The sequence below is a fragment of the Ruditapes philippinarum genome, unplaced genomic scaffold, assembly GCF_026571515.1.
Source record: "Ruditapes philippinarum isolate M1 unplaced genomic scaffold, ASM2657151v2 ctg109_1_1_1_1, whole genome shotgun sequence".
Classification (NCBI taxonomy): domain Eukaryota; kingdom Metazoa; phylum Mollusca; class Bivalvia; order Venerida; family Veneridae; genus Ruditapes; species Ruditapes philippinarum.
The window spans coordinates 288,899-307,736 of NW_026859565.1; the positions used below are offsets into that span (position 1 = coordinate 288,899).

Below are 18,838 nucleotides of genomic sequence, written 5' to 3' on the forward strand. Positions count from 1 at the left end.
GTACTTTTCGGAACTGTTTCCGCTTGAAAAGGACCTTGACATTTGGGAACTCAAATCTTCAATTATGTAATTAATAGCTAAACGGTTGGCCTTCGATTCAAATTATTATGTAAAAATAAAGTGTATTCTCTTGAATAACTTTTCATGAAATGGGCGAGAACAATTAAATGTATTTTTAATTGCGAGTCTTTTGCCAGGTGTATTAATTAAAATCCAAATTGCCTGATCATTAGTCGGAAATTGATTCGTTTCCGAATGTGATTGAAACTTATATAAAAATTATTGATGGGGAGAAATGATTATCAGGTTATGCAGTGTAATATAATTTGTTTCATGTGAAACTATTTGATATTTAAAGGCCAAGCAAAAACAAACCACGTATTATTTGATTCATTTGCAGACGGAAATTATTTTTGCCATTTACCATTTCACCTGCTGAATATTTGTGATGGATTTCCCCTGCTATGAATTAGAACAGTCCACTCAATGTTTAATTAATACAGAATTCATTTAAGTTTAGTGTATACAAATTTATTTTAGTTTAATTGTGTTGGAGCTAAAGCTATTGAAACGTACTCGAATCTGTTCTGACAACAGTTCTAATGTGTTTTAAAAAGCTATCAACATAGATATATCTCGAATCATTTGAACATCATTTAAGCAATGTACAAAAATACTGCTTAATTCAAGTTTGTATTCAAGTAAGTCATTGTATTGCTGATAGATTTATCAGATTACTGGCAAATTTGGTTTTTTGACTAATCATGTAACACTTTCAGTTTCATATACATTTGTTAAGAAAATATTTTTAGTGATACAATACTGTATATAATGTACAAGTTTTGATAGAGGCTCATAGGGAAGACTGGGCTTGCCTAACTATGTTGCCTCTTTAAATAAAGTCTTTATTATTATTATTATTATTATTGTGTTGGAAGCTATAAGCTTATTGAAACGTCACTCTCGAATCTGTTCCTGGAACCAACCAGTTCTAAATGTGGTTTTAAAAAAGCTATATCAACTTATAGATATACTCTCGAATCTATTCTTTGAACCATCCAGTTCTAAGCAATGTAGAAAAATACAGCTTAATTTCAAGTTTTAGTTTCAAGGTCAAGGTCATTGTAACTTGCTGATAGATGTTATCCGGAACTTGGCAAATGTTGGTTTTTCTGAGCTAATCATCAGTACCAACCACTTTCACCACCGTTCACAATACATTTGTCAAAGAAAAAATAATTTTAGGTGATACAATCATGTACATGTATAAATGTCAAGGTCATATGAGAATGATGCTAATGCTGCATGTTATTTTCATGAGCATTCAGAAATAAGATACAAATTGAATCTGGTTTTACTATCCTGTAAACTGTGTTAAAAAAATTGTTTTTTCATGATGTCGTCAAATTAATGTTTAATTGAATTGGCAAAGAAGAAACCTTCTTGCATGGGGTGTGGGTATAGGAGGGGCCGCAAGTTGATTTATTCTTTAATGATGATTATCATTTCAATTAAGAAACCATTTCCGAACTTTTCAAACAAAATCGTAAAAACTTTTTTATTCAAAATCAGTTAGTTTGCTGAAAATAGAATAATTTTCAATTTTACAGATTTTATCAAATTCATTTACAGCTTTTAAATTTTGATTTATGCATGAATTTTTGTTCTAATGAATTCAAAGTGAGAAATAAAAAACACAGTGAATTAGCAATGTTAATTGATACTGTTTCAATATGATTTTTAATGGTATGACTTTGCAGTATAAGAAATTGTGACAAAATAGCAACTCTGATAAATTTTGTTTTGTTAAAGGGACTCCACTGAGGTTTTTTGAAATATCAAAACTAAAAAATTTTAATATTGTTCAGAGATTTGAGTTCAAATTTATGCAGGTCTGTCTGCACCATTTATATATGTGCAGATTTTCAGGTCGTTGTTTTTGACTCAGTTTTTTCCAAAATAATCATATTTATTGTGCAAAAAAATGACCTGAAAATGAAAAGCATTGCAATGCTTTTTACTCAAATGGGGGTAAGAATTGCACTTTTAATTTTCAATTTTATTCTGAGTATTATCTCTTTATTATCGTTTTTGAATTACGGGCCAGTCCATTGCTGTCCAGTTGTAAAATTGGTTAGTCTTGCAGTCAAAATATTGAGACTAGATAAAGCATCTGCATGGATAAATTTGACGAATGTGTTCGACTGGCCAGATTGTCTACTGGTTGTTGTTGTTGTTGTATTTAGGTTTGTTTATAATCGGCGCCGGAATAAACATATGTCCGAGATTATAGCATCCTTGCCGGTCCACTACGGTAGTCACATCGGGGACGTCTTTTTCAAGCAGAATCTTCCTGGTAGCCCATCCTTCGTTCGTTTGTGGTAAAGGAGACGACAATACTGTCAAGGCATCACCTTCCTGACTGATGACAACAAAAACGGCCTTCGTTAGTGCCAAACCTCCAGAGTTAGTCACGACAGGTCGACCAAACACCTCTGGTACTTGAGATGACTTGACCTTGACCTGCCGTGTGCCTTCACCGCGACGTGCACACCTCTGGAGGGATTTGGAGAAGTGTCTGCTGGTGACATAGGCATTACTTTCTTGTATTCAATGAGTAATTGTTTGTTTTTGAAATTTACTGCTCATATTTTATATAAAGGTATATATAAAGTCTGATGCAGGATGCTGATTTAGTGGGATTTCAGGCTGTGTTTGTACTCTGTTGGATCTAAAATTGTGCAGTAGGGGGAGGGGTTAATAACCAGATGGAGAAAGCTGCTGTTACAGAACAGAAATATATGTGTTGAATATGTGATAAATATCCTGCTTCCATCTTCTTTTTCCCTCAAAAAAAAATAACAATATGTGCAAAACAAGTAACACTTATATATAAACAGCAGGGACCTGAGAAAGGTTAACAAAATGCCTTTAAATAAACAATCTACAATTTAAAATGACATTAATGTTACAAATTTAAGTTAACATTCATTTAGGTTGAAAGTGAAAACGAAGAGATCTCTGCGGAATTAAGGTAATTTAGAAGTCGTTAAAGTTATTCTCAAAGCTTGGGAATGGTGACTCGTTAACGCACAAACCTGCGAGTGTCATCGGTTACAGACCAGTGTGTATATTTTCAATTATTTACTCGTTACTTTGTATTTTACACTATTTACGCTCAACCTTGACCCATATCATCGAGCCCACCCAAAGTGAGGCTAATAAAAAGTTCATATTAGACGTATGAACTTTCTAAATTGACTTTAAGCAGTTTTCGGTCTTTTCATGAACAATATATAAATGTTTGATGAGCCAATTTTAATGGCCAGAAATAAGAAAAGGAAAAGAATTTGAAAAGAAAAGTCGGTTTAAGGTTGGTTGGGTTTTTTCTCGCAAAAAGTATGAGAGTATGAAAGATTTGCAACAGTGATGAAACAGGGGCAGCCATAATTATTGGTTTTATTTAAATGTTGAGTTTTGAAGAATATTCAGCCTTAATATATACAGCCTTTATCTGTCTGTTTTAACATAATTTACTGGCAAGCGAAAGATAATACGTCAAAATTATAAAAAATTTAAGTTATTGTTAGTTTTTTCCACACGAAGATCGGTCAAATTTCTGTCATGATTAATAACAGTTGTTTTGATTTATTTAAATATTAACTTCAAATGGGCATCTTGTTAATAGGTATCATTGGATATTTATTGCAGAAGTTAAATAAATAATACAAAGATCCTCTTTATTATCTGATAATAAATATACTGTATTTTATGACTGATGCATCGCAGTTAGAAAAAATCAAACATGCAATGAATTAAAATTTTGTCGTCATGAATTAATCTACCTGTCTCCTTCATTTTCATAATCCGTGTTCGGAAGACATTTGTCTTTTGATCGAGGGTAGATACAATTTAACAAGAAGATAGAGGCTCTATTGTCATCACATACGTAATTCTAGAATTATCTCGCCCCTTTATCTTAACTGTCGAAGATTTAAGACCTAATTTAGACGTTTTTATTCATACGGCACTTTTTTTTAATGTTTACGGAATAAATACATAAAGGGGATTAAGAAATGACTAAACAAGGATGTGTGGAAACCGATAGTTTGATTTAATGAGGTTTTCTAGACAAGGACTTCATTTTTTAAATTACGTAGATATAAGAGATGATATAAAAGATGAATGAAACCCAGGGTCAGTTTTCATGCTGAGGTTTTTCGTTTTAAGGATGAGGAAGAAAGGGATGGTAAAAGTTAAATTTGATACTTTTTATTATTTTGCCTATGCACAACTGAATTTCATATCGTCATAAACAACACAGGATTGGTTTGTGATATCACAAGACAGCCTTTCAAGACATTTCACTCCAATGTTAGAAATTATTCCACAGAAAAAAGTTGTGTATCAATTAGGTTATTATGAATAAAAAAAAATTCGCATTGTAGATTGCTCACATATCCCTGTCTCTTATTTCTTGTTTATATATCAGAGATACATAGTTATCTTATATTGTTTAAGCATACATACAAGTTATGCTTAAATTTATAATACAGCCTTATTTATGACCAGTGACCTACTGGATTTTCTCTACCAGCGAAATACTGGATTTTCTCTACCAGCGAAATACTGGATTTTCTCTACCAGCGAAATACTGGATTTTCTCTACCAGTGAAATACTGGATTTTATCTACCAGTGAAATACTGGATTTTATCTACCAGCAAAATACTGGATTTTATCTACCAGTGAAAAACTGGATTTTATCTACATGTACCAGTGAAATACTGGATTTTACCTACCAGTGAAATACTGGATTTAATCTTCCAGTGAAATACTGGATTTTATCTACCAGTGAAATACTGGATTGTATCTACCAGTAAAATATGGGATTTTATTTACCAGTGAAATAAAATTCATATCACTCACAGTATATTACTTACAGTGGGAGTTCTATAGCTTTGCCAGACTTTTTGTTAATGTCATATCATTTTTGTACAGTACGCTCAGCGCGGCTTTTTCAAAACCCGCGTGACCCCGCGGACGAGGTTTACCGCGGACGAAAATTTGCTCAGATATTGTCTGCATGACCCCGCGGACAGAAAATTTTCACCACCGCGGACATAAATCGGCGGCTGAAAACGTTTCCCCCGCGGAACGCAGTGGTAAACTGCGGAGGAACGCGGCGGTCAAACACCGGTCAACGCGGTGGAAACCTTAAATTTTAAAAATTAATTACTGTATTTAAACATCAGTATACTTACCTACATGTACTGTAACATGTACTGTACATATACTTGTAACTATATGTAAAATTTGTTTGTTTTCTTTCTTTTTTGTTTCAATAAAAGTACATGTACAAATACAGTGTTTTTCTTGTTCTTCTTCTTGTAATTGTGTTGGGTAATGTATAATATGTATTCGACATCAAGATAAATCATTGTCGTCGCAACTTCATGGTAGTGAGAAACTTGAAGTCAAATAATGAAAAATTCGGCATATGACATTTATGAAAAAGATACTACAACAATTTATATGTCAGCTTTTGTTTCTTATTTAAAAACTTTGAAAACGTAACCCTCAACAATTTATTCAGGCAATATTCCAGGACGTCTCTTTCAATTGTCAGATGCGTTTTACTGTTTCTGTTTATTTGCATGTTGATCATAAAGTGTTATATTTTATTTGGAACATTAAAAGAAAGCGTTTATTTCACCAAAATATACATTAAATGATATTCTTGATTATATCTAATTACAGGTGTGAGCGTAATGTATATGTTTTGAAGTTTGTATCAACTGTTGAAGTTTATTTTCATTTTTGTTTCAGTAGTTTGTTTGTTTGTTCTTTTTTATTTTTTTATAGATTTTTTTTGCAGAATTTTGTTAAACTTGACGTTATACTTTTTGTTATTTTATTATGAACAGTATGCATGTACATACATGTATATAAGGCAAACAAGCACATGGCAGTTATTTTCTAAGAACTTCCATCGACCGATTTTCAAGTTAAAAATATTTCATTTTATTTTTATCTTAAGATATTATTGTTCATAGGAATAATAGTATTTGTAGACAACATGTAGTTTTAAGTACATACAATTGAACGTAATTGTCTTTGCATTCTTGTATTTATCATAATAAGTTTTCCTTGAAATTAATTAAAGAGAACCTTTTTGAATTTTTGTACGGTATGTACAGTATACAAAAACTTTTTGGCAAGTGTCATGCATATTTCTCATGTCCATTTTCGACGGGGGTTTTTACTGTAAAAAAAACACAAACAAACAAGTCTACCCGTTTTTAAAGAATATAGTTGCATACAAATAAAATCTTATAGATGGTTTAAATATCTTTCTTTTTTTATTTCTAATATATGTACATGTATTTTATTTATGTCTTGTCTTGTATTCACACTCATCGACCTCTTACAAGACATGTACTGTAGTGTCAGTCATCATTGAGAAATCAGCACAAATGTCCTTTTTTTTACTCATCATATTTATGGCTCCCATATAGTTTAACAGCAATAATACTTTGAGAACCACAAGGAATAAAAAAGTAAAGATGACAGTGATAAATGACGATTTCAGTTGTATGTGGTTGGTATGTGGACGAAATAGTTTTGTGGACGTTTATAACAAAAATATTAAAAACAACAACAAAAACAGGTACAGCTGTAATTATTTTTATTTCAAATTCCGTTCAAAAATGTAACGTATAATGACATTTAAGGAGACGATTGTGGTCAATTTTCAAGTCATTGTGTAAAAACGATGACGTTAAAAAATAATAAAACGTCTATTATTTTTGGATGTTAATTTATACTGACCAACTGACCATGGCGTTCCCCCGCGGGAAACGGGTGACTGATTTTATCGACGAATGAAGAAGGGTCGGCAGAATTTTGTCCGCGGTGGAAACAACTGAACACCGGGGATCGCGGGGGGAATTAGGTTTCATCGCGGACGAACCCCCGCGTTTGTCCGCGATAAAAAAAAATCGTCCTCGGTGGTATCGCGGAAAAAGCAAAACCCGCGGTACAATTGCATAAATTTTCAATAAATTGATTTGTTTCATTTTGTTCTTTATGTCAAATATCATTACTTTACAGATATAGTTAAAGATGACTGTAGACTTGAATTACATTTTGTTTATTCAGCGTTCACATAGCCATTGAAAGTCTGACATCAGCTTTAAGCTTCTATTTTCATATTGAAGTAAGAAAATATCTGTATTGCATTTTTGCAATTTTCTCACTAATTCACTGTGTGATATATATTACATTCACACAAGATAAACAAATGTCTTCTATTTAACAACAAAATGCACAGTCAATGTGATTGCTGTCAAATCCAGATATTTATGTATACTGTGCCACACTGACACATAATTATGTCAAAACCAACTTTTTTTCATGTTGCATGAAGCCTTAGTTTAAAAAGGTTAAAAGCTATTTCAAAAGTTTTTTTACAGTGGCTCCACAAAGAGTTGTTATATTTAGTTTTCACGCTGTGCATAAATCAAATCAGATCATATCTACAATCAAATCTGCTCACTGTGGAGCATGCTGAAATTCAAGAACAATGTTCTGTAAGCTGAACATGTTACAGAAATTGGTTATCAAGCATTCATGAAATTTATAAATCGTTAAAGACTTATAATTTATGTAAATGAATATAAATAATGTATATATTTTTTTACATAGATATATTGAAATGTTAGGAAGTCAATGAAAATTTGTATGTTTTAAAGCTTGGATTCCTCTTTGCAATGCAGCCTTATGTTATCTTGTCAATTGATTCAGATTTTCTTTCAGGGGAATCAATCAATCCCAAGTAAATTTCAGTATATGTATAGTAAGTTATTACATAATATCATTCTAATAATTATTATGTTAAAAGAATCTGTATTACATGATTTGACTTCAAACCACTTGCCCCTCACTGCTGTAGGTTCGAATCTTGCCATGGAGGTAATTCGATTTTTTTCATGTTAGGAAGCTATCCAGCTGAGTTAGAGGAAAATGGGTGGTTCTACTTGGGGTGTCTGCTTGTGCATGAAATAATGCAAAGAGTAGCACCTGAGGTCTTTCTCCACCAGTAAAGTTGCCATATGACCTCCTGTACTGACTTCCTGTACTGTGTGTGACTTAAATTACCAAACCAAAAAAACAAACAAACATGCATTTAACATTTTATACTGTTTTTCGTGATTTGCATATTTTAAGATATCATAAGTATTTTTAAAAGTTTTTTTTTCATATATGTCAGGATTTAAGTTATTGATTGACATGGATTTGAAATTGTTAAAGATGTCAGATATTTGAACATATTGTTTATCTAGATTTGATATTATTGACTGACACCACCATGAAAATAAGCCACAAAAGCAATAGGTCAAAAGAGCAAATGTTTACTCTGTAATTGCTTATAATTGTTTTATTTATTTTATTCTTTTTTATTCTTTTTTTTATTGAACTGTATGAGAATCACACATTTCAATCTATATTCAACAGAACCTAATTTCACAGGTTCTTGGGTCCTCGTTATATTTTTCTAAAATTTACTGCCATCTTGATCTTGCATTAGAAAACAGAGAAAAATTACTAAAATTGTTTGCAAATATGTGGAAATTCACAAACATATGCAAGATATATTTCTTCTTGGTATTGACAAAGCTGTTAAATCTCTTTCGGTATATAATTGACACACCCGTTATGTTCCATATCAAACGACAGTGAAATAAAAACAACTTTTAAAGGAGCTCCACAGAGGTCCAAAGGCCTAAAAACATGAAATTTGAAAATCTGAAGAATAACAAGTGATTCAAAAAAGCATTTAAAATGGAAAACTCTGCAAAAAAATAACAAAGAAGTATACTCGGAATTAAATTGAAAATTTAAATTTTTTGTGGGACTCTTAGACCTTAATTAAAAGTCTCGTCTGAAAAATTAATCAGTAATTTTAGTTAGCCAGCCAGGGAATCGAACCTGCATTGTGGAGATAACAAGTCCCGCACTTTTACCAATTGAGCTATGCGGGCAGGCTCACTTGGATTGTGATCCCTCTTGGTGTTACAAATTATCATCTATACTTCTCTTTAATTTTCAGGAAAGGAACATGAAAAAAATGATTTTATACTTCATTTTCTGGTTTGAATTATATCTATGAATTTAATTGGTTCCATTAAATACTGTTGGTCACAAGAAGGTCTTTTTGAAGTTATAATATTTGACGTCATTACAAAGTTGAGCAAATGAAGTTAACCAAAGCACCTGAATTAGGTTAATTATAAACTTTTTAAGAAATCTGCATTGATTGATCAAAAGCAAGTGTATTGAATGAACTCTCGAAAAGCCGGTTTTTGTGCACTCTTTAATCCATTTAAATTTATTTATACGAATATAGTTGCAAAAGGTCAAATTAAAAAAAAAAATATGAATAAAAAGCTCCGGTTGCAATTCTTATATGTAATCCTTTTCTTTTATACTTGTTAACAACAGTTACTTTGTAAAAATTATTCAGTCTCAACTATATTATTGGGCTCGTTGAAAGTTGAAGGGGTTTTTCTTTACATGGTTAAAATCAGTGCAGTAGATCGTGTTACACTGCAAACGGGGAGGTCTCGGTTTTTCGTTTCAGGGCTGTAGTTTACTGCGGTTTGAAACAAGATTAACCAGGGTTGTGAGCTGATACATAAACTATATATCAACTTCAAACAGACGATATCTAACACCTCTTTATTTTGACTAACCACAAGGAAAAAATATGATGGTAAAATATAAAAAAAAAATGGCTATTCATAAGTCCATTTTGATACGCTTTATAACCTGCTGAGATACATTATTACACACTGTTGAGTCATACTTATACGTAAATAATGTTTGTAGTTGGTGGTTGGGTTACTTTTTAGTCGCTAACCCTGATTTAGTTAAAACACGACTTTCCAGTTTTGCTGATGGAAGAAGACCTCTGAAAGGTCCTTTATTCCAAGGACAAGCTTTGTACACCTGTGCAGTAAAACTGTAGCCCAAATGCTAGCTGTTCTATAATTAGAATGAGATTTAAACCTAACAGTGATGAAGGCAAGAAACTGATCGCATGACTTTGATCATTGTGCCATGGAGGACCCAATATAGTACTGTGGTTTCTCCGTTGTTGTTTAAATCTTGTTTGCATATTTATTTTGCACACTGTCTTGCAATATAAACTATATATTTTGATATTGTATAAACCTCATGGGCTAAGTGGCCTTATGGAATTTTTAACATGAAATAAACTTATCAAAATGTTGTAAAGACCTTTGACAATGTCTTCAACATAAATGATACACAGGAGAAGGAAAGAAATAGGAAATACATACATTATTTGTCACATTTCATATGCAGGAATCTTCATAATTATACATAGTTCTTTTAAAATGCACTAAGATTTATTCAAGAACTAAGTACACAAAGATTATTTCCAGCACTAAGAGCACATAGTTAATATTTTTAATCATGATAGAAACTTGATTTCTAACGCAATGAAACATTTTAATAACTTACAGCTATTTCCTCTTTCTTTCATTAAATTCAGATTTTGCTCATAATGCCCATACAAAAAAGCGTACATATACCAGCAACAAAAACAAGTTTTTTGTCTCTTAAATGTTTTAACAATTCATGATTTCACTATTTAAAGCATTAAAACCTCGTCATGTTATCTTGTATTACATCACAAAACAATTTTTATTAGACAAAAATTACACATACAAAGTATCACATCATTCTTTCAATGTTCTTGGGTAAGATTTCGATGAAATATGTCTGTTGTGAAAGGTATGAAATAAATACTGTATTACAAGTTGAGTGTAACACTACGGGGTGCATACTATCACTTATGCAGCAATTTTGACATTTTAAGAGCTCTCCTAAACTTTATATCTTATTTAACAAGGCTCGGTAGAATAGAACTAGACTCAGGTTCCCATTATTCTATCTTCTCCTGGCTCTTTTCTTATAAAATTTTTAAAAACCAGTCAATTTGAGATTTATAAGACTTTAAAAAAACAAAATGATAATTATATCTACACAAATATAATGTACATTTTTGTATTTTTAACCCATTATTCACCAAAGTATTGACCAAGAGCACTATTGTCAGAGTTTCGTGATTTGACCATATCTTACCTAGTTATTGCCCTTTGTTTTTATGTCACCATTTGTAGGGTTGGGGGGGGGGGTGTGAAATATAGATTTACCTTCATTTTTTCATCCATCACCGCATCTGTGTATAATTTTAACATTATTATGCAATTTAAAGAGAAATATACTTCAGTGTGCAACTCCATTTCTTAAGGAATTTTAGCTTAACTGTCAAACAATTATTGTCACCAAATGCCCTAATGTAAAAATATTTGTTGTTGTTGTTTTAGATCATTTATCTTTGACAGAATTATGGGTCGTTTGGGTTTATTTCACATGTGTTATACTCTTCTCCGTGTAACACAAACATTTCTCAAAAGATTTTCTATTTATCCATAGATGTATTATCTATGTCGCTGATTTATCCTCTGTCAGGTGAGCTGCACAGTATTAATGTAGATATCTTGTAAGATGTATATATTTTAGTAGGAGTATCAATTTTAATATCTAAATTGAAATTTGATTTATTTGTATGCCTGTTGGTACAAATGCTGTATAAATGGTGGCAAAGAACTTGCCAAGACTATAATTCCAGAAGATTACTAGTTTAAGATTACTAGTTATTCCTAGAAAAAATATATAATATGCTTAACTGTGAAAATCTCAATTGCATTGGGAAATCAGCAGCTGATAAGCCTGAAAGGCTTTATGGTTATATGATTTCTTACAATAGTTTTTATTCGGGACTCAGCAAATGTTGGTTTTTCCAAGCTATTCCCTCTGGTATAAATTTTTACCTGTTATAGTTTTGCTGTGCACAGATTAGTCAACCTGTTGCTCTGTTTTTTTGAAGCTGTAACTATATAAGTTTTTTGTACCGCCAGATTAGCTGGGAAAACCCAAAATATCTTTAATTCTGGAGTATGTCTTTTTTCGTCACAAACTACAAAATAATTTTTATTCTTAAAATAATGTCATTTACAGTCCATTCATTTGAGACTGTAAATCATTTTCAAATTGTTGTTCTTTTCTTTATTGTATCTTTAATGAATTATTCCAAAAATGTGCATGATATAAGTTTCGGTTAAATTTCTCATTGCCCCAAGTGTTTCAAATTTTCATCCAATGCCTATAAAATAAAGCAAAGAACTGCATCTGCAGTCTTCCTCATCTGGTAAAGATGGGGATTTTCTGGATTACTTACAGTCTAATAGATCAAAATAATCTTTACACTGTAAACTTCTGTTTTAATACAAATAGCGCTGTATGTAAAAAAAAATATATGAAACTTTTTATAAAAACCCCAAAATTCAAATTGAAGCCAGCATGAAATATGGTTTGGATGGTATCTGACATAGAAATTATCAGTTGTGTGACCTAATAAGATAGTCATACATTTAATTGGTTATAGGTCAGCCAATGACCAATAAGAAGTTCGCATTATAAAACTTACCTCGAACTGATTTTTCAAAACTTTTGCAACCTGTTAAAAGGCAAGATTCTATTAAAGAGAAGGCAGTAATACAGGTGGGGGTCCCTGGTGGGCATGTTTGTGTTTTCTTTATCTTCTTTTAGTAGTTTTAGATAACTAAGACATCCAGATATAAATCTTCAGAGATAACTTATCTGCCCTTGTTTCTTATTATTATTTTCCTATATTTTTCATGATTTATAACTTGTTTTTCTAAGACAAAAAAATCTACAGTAAAACAGATATAGGATCTTCTTGATATAACTTGTTCGGAACTTTTTCTTGTTATTTTCTTTACGTTGATGGATGGGTATTGGGTATCAGGAATACAAAATAAATTTGAAAATATGATAATGAAATCAATGTATTCACATGTTTATCACAAGAGGCCAAGCAATTGGGTAACAGAATTATTAGGGACCCCAATATTGTAAGCGATTAGGATTTCTTTTTCATAGCATTATTGAGTATTATAATGCAAGACAGTGATACTGTGTTCACGAAGTACCAACATGTTCTTTAAACCCTAAAGCTCACGCACCCTATCACACTTTCCTCCTCGTCCCTACCTACTTTAAACGGCCACTCCCCTCGGCTTTAGTCAGGACATCAGCAGCTGGTCCGCAGGATACAAGTTTCTGTTATATTTTTCGTCTTCCCAAGTTTAACAAATCTTCTGCCAATGCCCTGTGCCTTCTACATAATGGCATGTACCGATGAAACCAATCTTTTTTTTTTTTTTTTTTTTTTTTTTTTTGATGACGTTATTAGCTGTCATTTTGATTTTATAAATCGCAAACAAGAATGTTAACTGAACCATATTTAAAATCATCTTGAGAAAAAAAGAGAAACTGTGATTTATGATATTATTTCTTTTTTGTTGATAATTAAAGGGAGGTAATGATATAATTAAAGGGAGGTAATGATTATTGCAAAAAAAATTATATAATTGTATAATAAAAGAGCCGATTTTTTTAAAATGTGTGAACATTGTAACAATAGGGTTATTGCAATTTTTATAAGTTCAACAAATTCAATAGTTTTAATGAACACTATGCATCATTAAGTAATAATGCAAAAAAAATTATGGGAAAATCTATTTTTCAAAAAAAAAAAAAAATTGAGAAAAAAAAGTAATAACTCTTAGTCGAGCCTTTTGATGTTGCAATATATGAAAGAGTATAGACTGAAAGATTTGACATAAAATAGGTTCTAATTTTCCGAGACATTAACTGTATGAAAGGAAATAATAATTATATAATTCGAAAATTGAGTCATATGTAATAAAATAGCGATAATGAGTATACAGATTATAATGTGGTATAATCTCTAAGCATGTCAAAAAAGAAAAACACCCAACCCGAAATGAACCTACTTTAAAAGAACCAATAAAGCAAGATCAATTATGATAGGTACAAATGGGCGCACTCACAATGAATTATGCACAGACGTATTATAAATTTGACCGACGTTCATGATTATGTCCTCCCTATAATATGATCTTATTATTCGTGATATACTTCATCCTCAGTTGGCTCGAACTAATTTGCACAAGCCCTCCGGATTCTAGCAAACAAAGTTCGACTTTCGTTTAATTTTGCCGAAAGTCTAGTGGAGAGTGAGAACAAAATTTTGTTTTCCCTATATATCATAAGTGAGGTAACTGGTCAACTCCAATTGAAATTTAATAGGATTTTAACCTGTTACTGCACGAAGGTGACTACTATATTTTGCATCAGGGTCTGCATGACGAGAAAAAAACATTCTTTGCTAGTAAATTTAAAAGCAATTAATCATTGTGAGAAAGATGTTAAAAGTGGCGTAGTAATATAGTATTGAAAAATAATCATGATGTAAACACATTTAAATATTATGATATTACATGATATTTTACTCCAGGTGTTTCAGTATTTCGAGAAAGTTTACTAATGAGTCTGGATTGTACGGTTGTATCGAACCTTGTTATTTTTCAAAAAATAATACCGGTAACATAAACATGTAAAAAAAGAATGTCTAAAGGAAGTATGTGTGATATTGTCAGTCTGTTTCTTTAAAGACTTTTCTTATTTGTCTCATTTCAGAGCCATATACGATTGTGTATCCACAAATCATCGATAACAAAGCTGGTATTATGGTCAACAACGTTAAGAATTACGTCCGCAGAAGAAAACGGACACTTGGAGGCGAAAACAAGCCTCTGGAAATCAGCATCAGTGGCGGAAAAGAAATGTTTGACTTGGAATTATGGGAAAATGACAAGCTCCTTGCCCCAGGATTCAAAATATATCGAAGAACGACCTTGAAAAATTCACAGTCCGATAAAGAAGTTAGGCAGGAAGACGTGTATGGTTGTCATTTTACCGGACATGTTAAAGCAAAGTCTAACAACCAGGCATCATTATCCATCTGCAATGGTCTGGTAAGTTGTAAAATTCTTTGTATCAAAAAGATTACACATGAACCTATTTATAATAACTTGCGCCATTTTTGGAAAAAATTGGAAAAATCATTTTTTACTTATATTAAAGATAATAGTTTGTTAACACAATACAGTCAAACCTACATCTGAAGACCATGGTAATGCATTTTAGACACAATGTCTTTATTTAGGTCGGCCATGTGTCACAGATTTGCCTGTATATTAAAACTGTACACTCAGCAAGTCAATTAAGTCATAATTTAAGTAAATGATTTAAAATAAAGATAAAGTACACCCTTTAATACTAATGTCATTAATCATGGCAGTCTGTAAACAGGTGGATGTACATAATTTATTATTTCACTCATCAATAACTTACGGTAATTACTGTAAATGATTTAATAATTTGTACTATACCAGTATTCATTATTATTTTTGTCACATTGAATGGTGACAGAACAATATTAAAGAGGCATTGTATTTCAAAAAGAGTTTGAAAATAAATTTGTTAAAAAATTTGATGAATTTAGCTGGTGTCTGTGTCTTGAAAAAGATTGATGTTCATAAATGGTTCAATATGTGTTTGTATGAACAGGTGTTGATATAACATTTGTATATGTATTATATGTACCAAATTATTTTAGCCTGCTATGACAATATAAGTTTCATACAGCAATGGAAATACAACCAAGATCGTTTGAACCTGATCGTTATCTTTTCTTTAAAAAACTTGGAGTCAATGTGTTTATCAGTTGGTGTTTATATGATTATGTGTTCATATAACCGGTTGTTTACATAGCTAGTTGTTAATATAAGCAGTTATTTTAATTTAGCCAGCTGTTTTTATGACCAAGTGTTAATATAACCAAGGGCAAATCAAATATTGTCACATCAGCAAATCTTAATTAATATTAAATATGTTATATTAAGGTTATATGGCATTGTGATGTCATCAATGACATCATAAAAGTGTGCCAAATTTCATTTTCAAAAATATTATGATATCTCCTCCAGGTATTGTTATTCCCCACATTTTTTTTTAAGAGCTTAGATGTGAAACGACATTTTAGATTTAAGATTTAAAGATTAACGCAAATTTAAAGATGGTAAATTTCAAGGAAGAAATTTAAACATTATTTTTTGTCAAATTAAATTTAGTTTATGTTATATAAGAGACTGAGGTGAGTGTGCACTAGGTTTGGTTGTAAGAAATTTTCTTACTACGGTTAACTTTTGCGATTTCAAACTTCCTTTAATTAAAGACGGTTTATCAAAGGTTATTAAAATTTCTCTTAAATTTGCCGTTTAATTTGCAACAAGACACAATAATTAGACCACAGTCGTCTGTAAAAACCGTTCAATGCAAAATTGAATGAAATAACTGTTCTCACAGTTGTATTAAAAAAATAATTAATGTACTACATGTCTTGGACTTAAATAAAACATTACAATGTAATAAACAATAAATATGTAAAAGGATGAAAAAAGTTGTTTCTTTAAATTGTAATTTAATGATATATATATTATTGAATTTTTGTTGAAATTTGCACTGTTTTTGCTTGATTTTAATAGGTCAATGTTATTGAAAGTGAATGAGTTATTGTGAATGGTTGTAAAGCTCTAACAGTACAAGTTTACTAATTTAAAAAACTTGAGCGGAATTAGCTTGGAAAAATCCCTTTTGGGCTGAGTTTCCCCAAAACATTGAAATTTGGGCAGGGGAAGAAAAAGAAATTCTTTCCCAAATTTAGATTTAGCAACGCCGAATATTTTAAATTGTTTGAGAAAAAAAATGCGATCGCCTCCCCGTTTAGGTTTGGGGGATAAAATAAGCAAATGCTTATAAGTGGAGTTCACTGTATACTAATCTGAACTAGTTAAGAAATGAAGTCGAACAAAAGGTCTCCCTTAATTTTTTCTTGCTTATTTCAATAAACAATTGAAAAATGAAAAAAAAAACCTTGAAAAATTATCTTTAAGAAATTAAGATGGTTTAATCGTTTATGTATGTACTGATTCATGAAAATGACTGACAAATAGAAAGTCTGGGCCATGCTTCTCCAGCAATTATAAATTGTGTCAATTTATACACTCAATTTCCAATTATACCCTCGTTTCACAGGACTGATTGACAAGTTCATTAATGAAATACTATTCATTACCGTTTTACCGATAAAGAATTAAATAAACACATAATAATTTATTTTTTTGTTAACAAAATCCCATAATAGATTTGATAATCCATCAATGTCGATAAAAGTCAGGTGTTCTATAGATACAGGTTTCCACGAGGAGGTCCACGATTTCATAGACGTGAGTATATATTGTTCCCCTACGTAGAAGACTTCTTTTAATGATAATTGACAATTTCGGAGATTATCAAATAAAAAGTTCTTACGTCTGTGTCTCAGTGTTGACATGTCATTGACAAAACTTTCAATTTTATTGCGCCGTCGGTTGGCACGGCACGCGCTTCTCTCGTTTTTATGCATTATCATTGTTTTGTGTCAAGTAAAAAATTCTTTAAACAAATCCAATAAGTTTAGATAAAGCACCTTTTTCATGTAATTGGCCCCAACTGATTAGCATATGAAAAATGAAAACTTTAATATAGACTGGTTCAGAATTGTTTGTTGTTTTTTTTTACATATTAAAATTTATCATTTTGTCATGTCTAATTAAGACCATTTTAAAGAAAAAATGGGTAAGGTGATCTCTGATCAAATGTATTCCTTAAATCTTGTTAATGTTTGAAATACCAACATGTTAAATTGCTTATTTGCTGGCATTATCATGAAAAAACATGTTAAATTTAATCATTTATAATGTGCTTGATTTATAAGTCAAGGTCACTTATAATAAGGAAAACTTAATATAGAAAGAGACTAGTAATTATTGTGTGAGCATGTTTTGATGTTGTAGAAATTGATTTGATTGATGAAATTAATTACCTTGATATAATTATAAACTATGCAAACAATCTGAAAACTCCTTTTATTCTCACAGCTTTGTCTCGAGATTTTTAAATGTGTGAAAGTTAAAAAAATTTAAAATGAAAATGACCCCCTCATAGCTTCTCCTCAGTTTATCCCCTTAATTTTTTGCCGCATAATTATTGACTTACAAAATTTGTTACAGTCTTACTTTAATTATAATAAAATTGACCCCCACTTTGCTGTTCTTATGTACTAATTTGTAAAATTCAATAACAGATCCATTAATTTTTTTTTCCAGACCTCTTAGTGTGTTTGACAGTCTCATCGCCAATGTTCAATGCAAAATAATTCTTACATTCTAATGCTTTTAACTTCTTTATCTTTTAATGATTACAATGGGAAAAAAATTAATCGAGTAAACATTGCTATTGTCAGCATTTGAGACTTAAATATGTCAAAGATTTAAGGCTGGTGGAAACTTTGGAGAAGAAACCTTAAAAGCTATGCTTAATTTTGAAATTGGTTTTAATGAAACTAGCTTGATTATGATGACTTCGATTAAGCCTTAACTAAGGCTTACTGGATTTATGGTTTGAGTTTGACTTGAACCCATGTTCCTTAAATGAACTTGTCCATCTTTCAATCGGGACAAAACCATTCATCATTTTTAGGGAAAAAATAAGTTCATACTGACAACAGTGCAAACCATCATCAGATGACATCAACGTCCCGGCTTATATTGGTCTGCACTGATCGCATGCATATAATCTGTTGCCAACAGTTCTTATTCTGATAAGAGGCAAGAAGTTACAAACTGCTGCACAATTTGAACTAATGATTCTATACAAACCGTACCTTTTAAATTGTGATGTTAACATTATACACAG

The 18,838-nt window shown here is 31.2% G+C and overlaps 1 protein-coding gene across 2 annotated transcripts in view; it reads left to right on the forward strand.

Annotated features, from left to right (window-relative positions):
* The window catches only part of LOC132757059 (A disintegrin and metalloproteinase with thrombospondin motifs 16-like), a 134,415-nt gene that overhangs the window by 62,759 nt on the left and 52,818 nt on the right, over positions 1-18,838 (forward strand). For both annotated transcript variants that reach the window (XM_060748245.1, XM_060748246.1), the window contains exon 3: positions 14,678-15,015. In XM_060748245.1, the coding sequence (XP_060604228.1) occupies positions 14,678-15,015 (338 nt within the window). The remainder of the gene's footprint in view (positions 1-14,677; positions 15,016-18,838) is intronic.